This window comes from Nerophis lumbriciformis, linkage group LG32 (assembly GCF_033978685.3).
Source record: "Nerophis lumbriciformis linkage group LG32, RoL_Nlum_v2.1, whole genome shotgun sequence".
Classification (NCBI taxonomy): Eukaryota; Metazoa; Chordata; class Actinopteri; order Syngnathiformes; family Syngnathidae; genus Nerophis; species Nerophis lumbriciformis.
The window spans coordinates 9,686,005-9,699,034 of NC_084579.2; the positions used below are offsets into that span (position 1 = coordinate 9,686,005).

General features: G+C 39.9%; 1 protein-coding gene across 2 annotated transcripts in view; it reads left to right on the plus strand.

The window, feature by feature from the left end:
* LOC133574537 (ARF GTPase-activating protein GIT2-like) overlaps positions 1-13,030 on the plus strand; it is a 38,266-nt gene that overhangs the window by 4,752 nt on the left and 20,484 nt on the right. Inside the window, exons 2-9 of one of the 2 annotated variants that reach the window (XM_061926692.2) lie at positions 63-196; positions 276-388; positions 3,560-3,665; positions 3,826-3,912; positions 4,025-4,155; positions 10,949-11,043; positions 11,119-11,164; positions 11,336-11,387. In XM_061926692.2, coding sequence (XP_061782676.1) covers positions 63-196; positions 276-388; positions 3,560-3,665; positions 3,826-3,912; positions 4,025-4,155; positions 10,949-11,043; positions 11,119-11,164; positions 11,336-11,387 — 764 coding nt within the window. The remainder of the gene's footprint in view (positions 1-62; positions 197-275; positions 389-3,559; positions 3,666-3,825; positions 3,913-4,024; positions 4,156-10,948; positions 11,044-11,118; positions 11,165-11,335; positions 11,388-13,030) is intronic. The other variant, XM_072912029.1, reaches the window with a different exon arrangement.

Genomic DNA, 13,030 nt, shown 5'->3' on the forward strand with positions numbered 1-13,030 from the left:
ACCCGAACACCACACAAGGGTGGTATTATTTCCTGACAGTTATGATTGTTTGTGTGTTCCAGAGCCTCGCTGGGCTTCCGTCAACAGAGGTGTGTTGATCTGCGATGAGTGCTGCAGTATCCATCGAGGTCTGGGACGACACAGCTCCCAAGTCAGGCATCTGACCCACTTAATGTGGCCCCCCTCCCAGTTCCAGGTGACTTGTGCTTGTCCGTGCAGAGAGCACACAACATTCTATCCCGGCACAATTAGACTTGTTCCGCCGTATTTTATAGATGGTGCAGACGCTCTACGGCAACGGCGCCAATTCCATATGGGAGCACAGCCTTTTGGACCCCTCCTCCTCGGCGAGTGGGAAACGCAAAGCCAGCCCGCAGGACCGTGTTCAGTAAGTGTTTGCGCGTGCTGCACAATGTCAACCTTTCAGCTGACGGACTGGGACGCCTCGCTCATAATTGTGGTGTTTTTGTTTTGGGTGTAGGATGCTCCACTGCAAAAACTGAAATCTAAGTAAGATTAAATATCTCAAATAAGGGTGATATTTTCTTATTTTCTGTCTGATAAGATCATTCTTCTCACTAAGCAGATTTTATGTTAGTGTTTTACTTGTTTTAAGTGTGTTGGTCCTAAATGATCTCAGGAAGATATTACAGCTTGTAGCTGAGATTTTATGACCTATATCAGGGGTCGGCAACCCGCGGCTCTAGAGCCGCATGCGGCTCTTTGGCGCCGCCCTAGTGGCTCTCTGGAACTCTTTCAAAAATGTATGAAAAATGGAAATAGATGAGGGGGAAAAATATATTTTTTGTTTTAATATGGTTTCTGTAGGAGGACAAACATGACACAAACCTCCCTAATTGTTATAAAGCACACTGTTTATATTAAACATGCTTCACTGATTCGAGTATTTGGCGAGCGCCGTTTTGTCCTACTAATTTTGGCGGTCCTTGAACTCACCGTAGTTTGTTTACATGTATAACTTTCTCCGACTTTCTAGGACGTGTTTTATGCCACTTCTTTTTCTTTCTCATTTTGTCCCCCAAACTTTTAACGTTGTGCATGAATGCATAAAGGTGAGTTTTGTTGATGTTATTGACTTGTGTGGAGTGCTAATCAGACATATTTGGTCACTGCATGACTGCAAGCTAATCGATGCTATTTAGGCTAGTTATATGTACATATTGCATCATTATGCCTTATTTGTAGGTATATTTGAGGTCATTTGGTTTCCTTTAAGTCCTCTTAATTCAATTTATATCTCATGACACACTATCTGTATGTAAATGGTAAATGGATTATACTTGTATAGCGCTTTTCTACCTTCAAGGTACTCAAAGCGCTTTGACAGCATTTCCACATTCACCCATTCACACACACATTCACACACTGATGGCGGGAGCTGCCATGCAAGGCGCTAACCAGCAGCCATCAGGAGCAAGGGGTGAAGTGTCTTGCCCAAGGACACAACGGACGTGACTAGGATGGTAGAAGGTGGGATTGAACCCCAGTAACCAGCAACCCTCCGATTGCTGGCACGGCCACTCTACCAACTTCGCCACGCCGTGTAATATGGCTTTTAATTTTTTGCGGCTCCAGACATATTTGTTTTTGTATTTTTGGTCCAATATGGCTCTTTCAACATTTTGGGTTGTCGATCCCTGACCTATATTGAGTAAAACATGCTTGAAACTAGAATATCAAGTGTTGCAAAGCTGTGTCATCAACACTCACAAGTATAAAACTACTTTTTTTTAAAGTAATAATTTCTTATTTCAAGCATGAAAGAAAAAAATCATGACTTTGACACAATTGTGTCTCATAATTAAAACGGATGACAGCCAAATGGACTTTGCTGTTTTATTTTCAATGAAACAATAGAAAATACGTACTCATATAGTAGTACAGTTGGCACAGTACAGTAAACTTACAGTTAATATTTAAACATTTAACGTGTGACATTTCTAACAATTTTGAACAGAAATAGTACATGCACATTCATATAAATTCCTCAAAATTACAATAAAAAAATGTTTTGACCGGGGGCCGGGCTGTATATATGCACACTAATTGACTGAAAGAGCACGCACTTGGCGCGATGATGTCATGTTGTCGATGGAAAAATGCATTTTTAGACAATATGATTTGCCTGAGTGGCTAGGAGACCACGAGAGTAACAAGCGGTTGCCTTGTTGAATTCCCATTAAGAACAATACATTAGTTTTTAGTCTAAGTTTGCTGGTTTGAAGAAATGTAATGCCGAGCGTATGTCATTATGTCAAGATAATGGCACTAGCATTTACTTAATTTAAGAATATTTTCAACATATTGAGCAAAAAGTTCTCATATTTATTTTTTCTACCAAGAAAAGTGCACTTGTTATTAGTGAGAATATACTTATTTTAAGGTATTTTTGGGTTCATTGAGGTTAGCTAATTTGACTTGTTTTGGAAAGTCTTGACAAGCCACATTTTCTTGTTCTATTGGCAGATAATTTTGCTTAGTTCAAATAAAATACCACTCATTTTTGTATTTTTTTTTCTTGTTTTTGAACACTGACTTTTTGCAGTGCAGTAATTATAGTCTGCAAATGATGTGTTGTTGTTGAGTGTCGGTGCTGTCTCGAGTTAGGTAGAGTAACCGTTTAATACTCTTCCTTATCATCAGTAGGTGGCAGCCGGTAGCTATTTGCTTTGTAGATGTCGGAAACAGTGGGAGGCAACGTGCACATAGAATAATTTCTCCACACCTAGTGTGTGTGTGACAATCATTGGTACTTTAACTTTTTAACTTAACTGTAATACTATAACATATTTGATCTCATTCTCATGTCATGTACTGTGCAAAAAGTAAATTGTTCAAAAACAAGAAAAAAACTAACAAAAATGAGGGGGATTTTATTTGAACTAAGCAAAATTATCTGCCAATAGAACAAGAAAATTTGGCTTGTCAGGACTTTCCAAAACAAGTAAAATTAGCTAACCTCAATGAACCCAAAAATACCTTAAAATAAGTATATTCTCACTAATAACAAGTGCACTTTTCTTGGTAGAAAAAAAGAGACCTTTTTGCTCAATATGTTGAAAAATATTCTTAAATTAAGTAAATGCTAGTCATTATCTTGACATAATGATATGCGCTCTTTTTGTCATGCTTGAAGTAAGAAATTATTACTTTAAGAAAGTAGTTTTATACTTGTGAGTGTTGATGACACAGCTTTGCATCAGTTGATATTCTAGTTTCAAGCATGTTTTACTCAATATAGGTCATCAAATCTCAGCAACAAGCTGTAATATCTTACTGAGATCATTTAGGACCAAAACCATTAAAAAAAGTAAAACACTCTAACATAAAATCTGCTTAGTGAGAAGAATGATCTTATCAGACAGAAAATAAGGAAATATCACTCTTATTTGAGATACTTAGTTTTTGCAGTGTATGTGTATACATCTGCACTGTGGTGTAATACACCACACTACAGAATTTGCTAGAACATGGACATGAAATTGACCTTGCAATGGTGAATAAACCCTGTTTAACATGCACGCCCTGTTGTGTCCAGCCCCAATAAGACCGAGTTCATCAAGGCCAAATACCAGATGTTGGCGTACGTCCATCGCATGCCTTGCCGGGAAGATGACAGCGTGACCGCCAAAGACCTTAGCAAGGTGAGATTTCCATCCCTCGGTTGTTCTTTTCTTCATTCTCTTTGATATTTCCACAAGGGTTAATTAACTTGCACCCACTTGGCTCTTTTTCTCTCTGTGTGTGTGTGTGTGTGTGTGTGTGTGTGTGTGTGTGTGTGTGTGTGTGTGTGTGTGTGTGCAGCAACTGCATTCTAGTGTTCGCACGGGAAACCTGGAAACCTGCCTGAGGCTTTTATCTTTGGGAGCGCAGGCCAACTTCTTCCATCCAGTGAGTGGATAACAAAACTATTGCATTATCTCGTATATCCTTTTTTTTTATAACAATAATAATAATAATAATAATAATACAAATCTGTTATTTTGTGTGGGGTGGGTCACAGGAGAAAGGAAACACACCGCTGCACATAGCGGCCAAAGCGGGACAACTGTTACAAGCCGAGCTGCTGGCGGTTTATGGAGCAGATCCAGGAGCTCTGGACTCCAGTGGGAAGACACCAATTGATTGTGCAAGGTAAAGCAAGATTTATTGTTATTTCACTATTTTGATAAATCCACCACATGACTTGCTATTTCTGTATATCAATAAATCCACTTCCCATAACAAGGGTTGTTCCGAGCAGAGATTTATTCTGCTGATTCCATCATGAGTGAGATCGGCCGATACCGATACTGATCAGCAGGGGCGCCGCTAGGGATTTTGGGCCCCATGAAAAGAATCTTTACAGGGCCCCCAACACAGTGTCATTATTTTTTCTGTATTATAATTTCATCATCATTAGGGGCCTCTCTGGGCCCCCCTCCATCATGGGCCCCTAGAATCCGTCTCCTTTACCCCCCCTTTTCGGCGCCCCTGCTGATCACATGTATCAACTTGAAATTTTGCAATTTATTTATAGTGAATGCTATTGACAGTTTAACAATATCAGCACACTATTGTTTTATTACATCCAATTGTTTAAACAAAACAAATTTGATAGTACACAATAACTAAACAAAAGCATAAACTACTATCGACTAGAGATGTCCAATAATGGCTTTTTTGCCGATATCCGATATTTTCCAACTCTTAATTACAGATTCCGATATCAACCAATACCGATATACACAGTCGTGGAATTAACACATTATTATGCCTAATTTTGTTGTGATGCCCCGCTGAATGCATTAAACAAGGTTTTCCAAAATAAATCAACTGAAGTTATGGGGGAAAAAAATGCCAAAATGGCACTGCCATATTTATTATTGAAGTCACAAAGTGCATGATTTTTTTTTAACATGCCTCAAAACAGCAGCTTGGAATTTGGGACATGCTCTCCTTGAGAGCGCATGAGGAGGTTGAGGTTGAGAGGTTGAGGTTGAGGTCAGGTGGGGGGGGGGGGGGGGGGTATATTGTAGCGTCCCGGAAGAGTTAGTGCTGCAAGGGGTTCTGGGTATTTGTTCTGTTGTGTTTATGTTGTGTTACGGTGCGAATGTTCTCCCAAAATGTGTTTGTCATTCTTGTTTGGTGTGGGTTCACAGTGTGGCGCATATTTGTAACGGTGTTAAAGTTGTTTATACGGCCACCCTCAAGTATGCGTTGCATTCTCTTGCGTGTGTGGGGAGCCATAAATAATATGTGACTGGGCCGGCACGCAAAGGCAGTGCCTTTAAGGCACGCCCCCAATATTGTTGTCTGTGTGGAAATCGGGAGAAATTCGGGAGAATGGCTGCCCCGGGAGATTTTCGGGAGGGGCACTGAAATTCGGGAGTCTCCCGGGAAAATCGGGAGGGTTGGCAAGTATGTCAATCAATCCACTCCCTCGCTCTCTCTGTCTCTGCCCCTCCCTCACGAATGCAGCTGCGTGCGCACACCTTCACAATTTGTTTTGTTTTTAACCCCTTCTTAACCCTGGACGTACTTTGAAAATACACGCAACCCTGACTCAAAATGCCGGACATTTGAGGCATTTAAGAAACCCCGTCCGGACAGCCCCGCAAAATAGGACATGTCCGGGGAAAAGAGGACGTATGGTCAGTCTAGTTAATCGTGAATGGCGATCTGTTACTTTTTTAGGAAATTCGATTGGTGGCCGATCGTTGGGCACATCCCTAACCATAACTACTCTGGAAAACAACTGCAGTGGAATTTCCAAAGTCAAATATCCCACACGTATTTAAATTTGAAATGCTTTAAAAGTATTTTTTTTATGCCACCCAAGAACGGTGCCATTGATGACAAAGTCTGGAAGTGTAATGATGACCATATAACAGGAAATTACTGCAACAAAGGAATGTGTATTGCTACCCAGTACTATATGATCTACAACAGGGGTGCTCACACTTTTTCTGCAGGCGAGCTACTTTTCAATTGATCAAGTCGTGGGGATCTACCTCATTCATATATATAATTTATATTTACTTATTTATGAAATATATGTTTTTGTTAACAAGTTAAAGGTGTTTAATGATAATGCAAGCATGTTTAACACATATAGTTAATATTGTTAATACATTAAAGGTGTTTAATGATAATACAAGTATGTTTAATACATATAGTTAATATTGTTAACAAGTTAAAGGTGTTTAAAGATAATGCAAGCATGTTTAACACATATAGTTAATATTGTTAACAAGTTAAAGATGGTTAAAAATAATACAAGCATGTTTAACACAAATAGTTAATATTGTTAACAACTTAAAGGTGGTTAAAGATAAAACAAGCATGTTTAACACATAGTTAATATTGTTAACAACTTAAAGGTGGTTAAAGATAATACAAGCATGTTTAACACATATAGTTAATATTGTTAACAAGTTAAAGGTGGTTAAAGATAATACAAGCATGTTTAACACATATAGATTCCTTTCTTTCATGAAGACAATAATATAAGTTGGTGTATTACCTGATTCTGATGACTTGCATTGATAGGAATCAGACGTCCGCATTTTCGAATGGAGGAGAAAAAAAGTCCTCCTTTCTGTCCAATACCACATGAAAGTGGTTGGTTTTTGGCATCTTATTTGTCCAGCTTCCGTACTCCTTTGTATACACTTTACAAGAAATACATTGTCGGCAAACTCCGTAGCTTGCGAGCTTGTGCACGCCAGCTTTCTGAGACTCTTATTTTGGTAGCGCAGGCAGGATGAAGCAGAGCTTTTATTGTGCAACTGTGCAGTCGGTCTTTGGAGTTTTGACGACAGGTACGGCGCCAGAGTCTGTTGAAATAAAGTGTTTCTCGCCTTCCAGTCGGTAATTTTAATGAGCTGGCAGCAGCCAGCGTCATCTCAGAAGACCCTCGGGTGCCGTGAATGTCAATCAAGTGACGAAAGTGACGTCATAGTGAAGATTTATGATCGCTCATTTTTAGGACTATTTTTTTAATGCCTGGCTGGTGATCGACTGACACACCCTCCGAGATCGACCGTAATGAGCACCCCTGATCTACAACTAGCTGCTGTATCACTACATGCACAACTTAAAAGGGAACTGCACTTTTTTGGAATTTTGCCTATCATTCACAATCTTCCTGTAAGACAAGAACACGTGTTTTTCTTTTTGTATGCATTCTCAGTCGTAAAATACAGCAAGTACGAGGTGGCTAACCATGCAGCGAATGGAAGTAAAGTACATCTCGTGACTTGAATATTAACGATATTGTTATTGTAAGCGCTAACACAAACTATTTTCAGCCGTGCCGTGATCACAGAGAGCTGCTGCTATATTGTCATAATGAATCAAGTGAGGGTGCTACGTCGCCTTTGAGCTGGTGAAAGTTAATTCTAGATAATAAATTATGCCTCTCACCTTTCCAGATGCACTGTATATTCATCCAAGGGCTGATAGCGGCCCTTTATGCACACTGTATGTTGTTACTTGGTGTCAATAAAGTGTATATCTCCCTGGCCACATCCAGGGTCGTCACAGTGCTATCGCACAGCAACACCAGCTAGCATCCATTACCTTGTCCCACAGACCACAGACCAGCTTAGAGTACAATACCTGATTTTTCTGCTGAATAATTAATAATTCATTATTCCAGTCGAAAGCAAGTATTGTCTTGCTCACCATCAACTATCAACACACAGGATATGAAGCACATCCCTGAGAGGAAAAAACAAAGTGCATGCTATTCTTAGACCATATCACATGTGTAGTCTCCCATATCAGAAGGTAAGCGCATAAATATTTTAGAAACTGAACTTGAATAAAAACAGTGGCTAAAGCATGCAGCTTTGCAACACAATAAACAGAAGATGACGTCGCATGATGTCTGACTAATTGCATAACATCTATCCATCCATCCATTTTGTACCGCTTAATCCCTTCGGGGTCGCGGGGGGCGCTGTAACAGTTAAACATAATTCAGTAGACAAGAACGCTAACTGAAGCATTTAGTTTAGCTGTGATGGAGCCTACCGCTTCCATCATACTTGCCAACCCTCCCGGATTTTCCGGGAGACTCCCGAAATTCAGCGCCTCTCCCGAAAACCTCCCGGGACAAATTTTCTCCCGAAAATCTCCCGAAATTCAAGCGGAGCTGGAGGCCACGCCCCCTCCAGCTCCATGCGGACCTGAGTCCGCTTTCCCACAATATAAAGAACGTCTACAGTAAAGCAGTACGTCTAAACAGCAATGTTGTGACACTCTTAAACAGGACAATACTGCCATCTAGTGCATTTGATGAAAGCACTTTTGTGCGTGCCACACAGCAATGCATAATCAGAGAGGGTGTTCAGCATGGTTAGAAAGATAGTGACAGAGAATAGAACAAGGATGGACAATTCAACCCTTAACTCAACAATGAGTAGATGAGTGTTATGTGTGTGTATATGTGTAGATAAATGAACACTGAAATTCAAGTATTTCTTTTATTTATATATATATATATATATATATATATATATATATATATATATATATATATATATATATATATATATATATATATATATATATATAGCTAGAATTCACTGAAAGTCAATTATTTCTTATATATATATATATATATATATATATACATCCATCCATCCATCCATTTACTACCGCGTATTCCCTTCGGGGTCGCGGGGATATATATATATATATATATATATATATATATATATATATATGTCTTAATAAGGTTATCCAAAAAATAGTGCTCGATACCGTAGTAGAGCGCAATATATGTATGTGGGGAAAAAATCACAAGACTATTTTCACTATTCATTCTCTCTCTCTCAGAGATGAAATAGTCTTGTGATTTTTTCCCCACACATACATATATATATATATATATATATATATATGTATATATATATATATGTGTATATATATATATATATATATACCGTATATGAAATACTTGACTTGGTGAATTCTAGCTGTAAAGAAATACTTGACTTGGTGAATTCTAGCTGTAAATATACTCCTCCCCTCTTAACCACGCCCCCAACCACGCCCCCGCCCCAACCACGCCCCCCGCACCCACCCCCCACCTCCTGAAATTGGAGGTCTCAAGGTTGGCAAGTATGGCTTCCATATAAACAGAAATCATACTGAATGCTTTCATGGTATTTAGATAATTGGAATCACATGCTTTGGCTTTCATATGTGTGCTTACACTCATATGTACAAAACCAGTGAAGTTGGCACATTGTGTAAATCGTAAATAAAAACAGAATACACTGATTTGCAAATCCTTTTCAACCTATATTCAATTGAATAGACAAGATACTTAATGTTCAAACTGGAAAACTAAATTGTTTGCAAATATTAGCTCTAACATGTTTCAAAAAAGCTGGCACAAGTGGCAAAAAAGACTGAGAAAGTTGAGGAATGCTAATCAATCAATCAATGTTTATTTATATAGTCCTAAATCACAAGTGTCTCAAAGGGCTGCACACGCCACAACGACATCCTCAGTTCAGATCCCACATCAGGGCAAGGAAAAACTCAACCCAATGGGACAATGAGAAACCTTGGAGAGGACCCCCCCCCCCCCCCCCCCCAGGGCGACCGGTGCAATGGACGTCGAGTGGATCTAGCATAATATTGTGAGAGTCCAGTCCATAGTGGACTCATCAAACACTTATTTGGAACACCCCACAGGTGAACAGGCTAATTGGGAACAGGTGGGTGCCATGATTGGGTATGAAAGCAGCTTCCATGAAATGTTCAGTCATTCACAATCAAGGATGGAGCGATGGTCACCACTTTGTGAATAAATGCGTGAGCAATTTGTCAAAACAGTTTAAGAACAACATTTCTCAACCAGCTATTGCAAGGAATTTAGGGATTTCACCATCTACGGTCCGTAATATCATCAAAAGGTTCAGAGAATCTGGAGAAATCACTGCACGTAAGCAGCAAGGCTGAAAACTACAGATGTCCGATAATGGCTTTTTTGCCGATATTCCGATATTGTCCAACTCTTAATTACCGATTCCGATATCAACCGATACCGATATATACAGTCGTGGAATTAACACATTATTATGCCTAATTTTGTTGTGATGCCCCGCTGGATGCATTAAACAATGTAACAAGGCTTTCCAAAATAAATCAACTCAAGTTATGGAAAAAAATGCCAACATGGCACTGCCATATTTATTATTGAAGTCACAAAGTGCATTATTTTTTTTAACATGCCTCAAAACAGCAGCTTGGAATTTGGGACATGAGGAGGTTGAGGTGGGCGGGGTTGAGGTGTGGGGGGGTAGAGGGTAGCGGGGGGGGGGGGGGGGGGGGGGGTGTATATTGTAGCGTCCCGGAAGAATTAGTGCTGCACGGGGTTCTGGGTATTTGTTCTGTTGTGTTTATGTTGTGTTACGGTGCGGATGTTCTCCCGAAATGTGTTTGTCATTCTTGTTTGGTGTGGGTTCACAGTGTGGCGCATAATTGTAACAGTGTTAAAGTTGTTTATACGGCCACCCTCAGTGTGACCTGTATGGCTGTTGACCAAGTATGCCTTGCATTCACCTGTGTGTGTGAAAAGCCGTAGATATTATGTGACTGGGTCGGCACGCAAAGACAGTGCCTTTAAGGTTTATTGGCGCTCTGTACTTCTCCCTACGCCCGTGTACCACTCCGTACAGCAGCGTTTTAAATAGTCCTGAATTGTACTTTTTGAAACCGATACCGATAATTTCCGATATTACATTTATCAGCCGATAATATCGGCAGTCCGATGTTATCGGACAACTCTACTGAAAACCAGCATTGAATGCCCGTGACCTTCGATCCCTCAGGCGGTAGTGCATCAAAAAGTGACACCAACTTCACTGGTTTTGGGTTTTGCACAATATATCCAACTTATTATTCGAAAGATGACCTTATATTGCAGGCAAGCTGGGCATCAGGAGGTAGCCGAGCGCCTGGTGGAGATCCAATATGAACTCACTGACCGCCTAACGTTTTACCTCTGTGGACGACGACCAGGTAAATAGACTTAACAGCACTTTCTGCCTCCTCCTTTTTTGTCCTCAGAATTCATTTGTCATTTTGTTGTTGCAGATCACAGATTTGGGCAGCACTTCATCATTCCTCAAATGGCAGACAGGTAATATATTTTTTTATTGATTTTATGATAAAAAAATACATGATAGTAATTGCAAGCATATTTGTTCAATGCTGCCTTGTGATGCTTAAAGGAATAAGTAAGTATCTGTCATGATGTGATATCTCTTTGTGTCCTGGAAATTAACTTGCACATTTTTTTCCCCCTCTAAAGTAGTCTTGATTTGTCAGAATTTGCAAAGGCTGCAAAGAAGAAGCTCCAGTCTGTAAGACCCTTCCCTTTTTTATATAGATTTCAGGGTTTTTCCTGGCTCAAATTGAGGCGAGGTGGTACGATCCTGACGATGCGACAGAATTTTAATGCAAAAAAATGGTAGTTTTGTAAAAAAAAACACCATAAAATGTATCCATCCATCCATTTTCTACCGCTTATTCCCTTCGGGGTCGCGGGGGGCTCTGGAGCCTATCTCAGCTACAATCGGGCGGAAGGCGGGGTACACCCTGGACAAGTCACCACCTCATCGCAGGGCCAACACAGATAGACAGACAACATTCACACTCACATTCACACACTAGGGCCAATTTAGTGTTGCCAATCAACCTATTCCCATGTATTGTCATTTTTATTAATTTGATGGGTAGTTTGCTGTAAAATCACAAGTCAAGCAGATATTTAAGTATTTATTTTTATTTAGACAAGACATGTTTGGAAAGTATGATATTATACTGTAATATTTGTTGCAATAATGGATACTATTTAAAGTTTAAAAGGCATGCAATTTCAAGCAGTACATATATTTTTTCTGTCAAAATGAAAAAAATCCATTACATTTAGTGAGAAAATATTAAGTACTTTATTGACACATAATTTCCAGGTGTTTGCGGGCCAGATAAAATGATGTCGCGGGCCAGATCTGGCCCCCGGGCCTTGAGTTTGACACTCGTTGCCTAAGCGCTTGCATGCAAGAATGATGGGCTCATAGCTTGTGAGGTGGGGCCACTTTGCTTGTGACACTAATAGATGATTTTGACGCAGCCTTCAGGCGCTCTGTGGACAAAAATTTCCACATGTTGTCACCACCATGAATTATTACGTTTTAACTGCCCGTTACGTTAATTTCTCTGCTCTGTTTCACCTGGACTCTTGACTTTCGTCATCGTGAGATCGCTTTTTAAAGTAGTGGCTGATTTTGCCTGCCATATCTGCAACGCTAAGAAACATAAACGTTACTCCGACACGGAGGAAACTTTTTTTTGAATAAACACAACATGCTTGTAATTAGAGATGTCTGATAATATCGGACTGCCGATATTATCGGCCGATACATGCTTTAAAATGTAATATCGGAAATGATCGGTATCGGTTTCAAAATTATCTGTATCGGTTTCATAAAGTAGAATTTATGACTTTTTAAAATGCCGCTGTGTACACGGACGTAGGGAGCAGTACAGAGCGCCAATAAACCTTAAAGGCACTGCCTTTGCGTGTCGGCCCAGTCACATAATATCTACGACTTTTCACACACACAAGTGAATGCAAGGCATATTTGGTCAACAGCCATACAGGTCACCCTGAGGGTGGCTGTATAAACAACTTTAACACTGTTACAAATATGCGCCACATTGTGAACCCACACCAAACAAGAATGACAAACACATTTCGAGAGAACATCCGCACTGTAGCACAACATAAACACAACACAACAAATACCCAGAACCCCCTGCAGCACTAACTCTTCCGGGAAGTTACAATATACCCCCCACCCATCTCAACCTCCTCATGCTCTCTCAGGGAGAGCATGTCCCAAATTCCAAGCTGCTGTTTTGAGGCATGTTAAAAAAAATTATGCACTTTGTGACTTCAATAATAAATATGGCAGTGCCATGTTGGCATTTTTTTCCATAACTT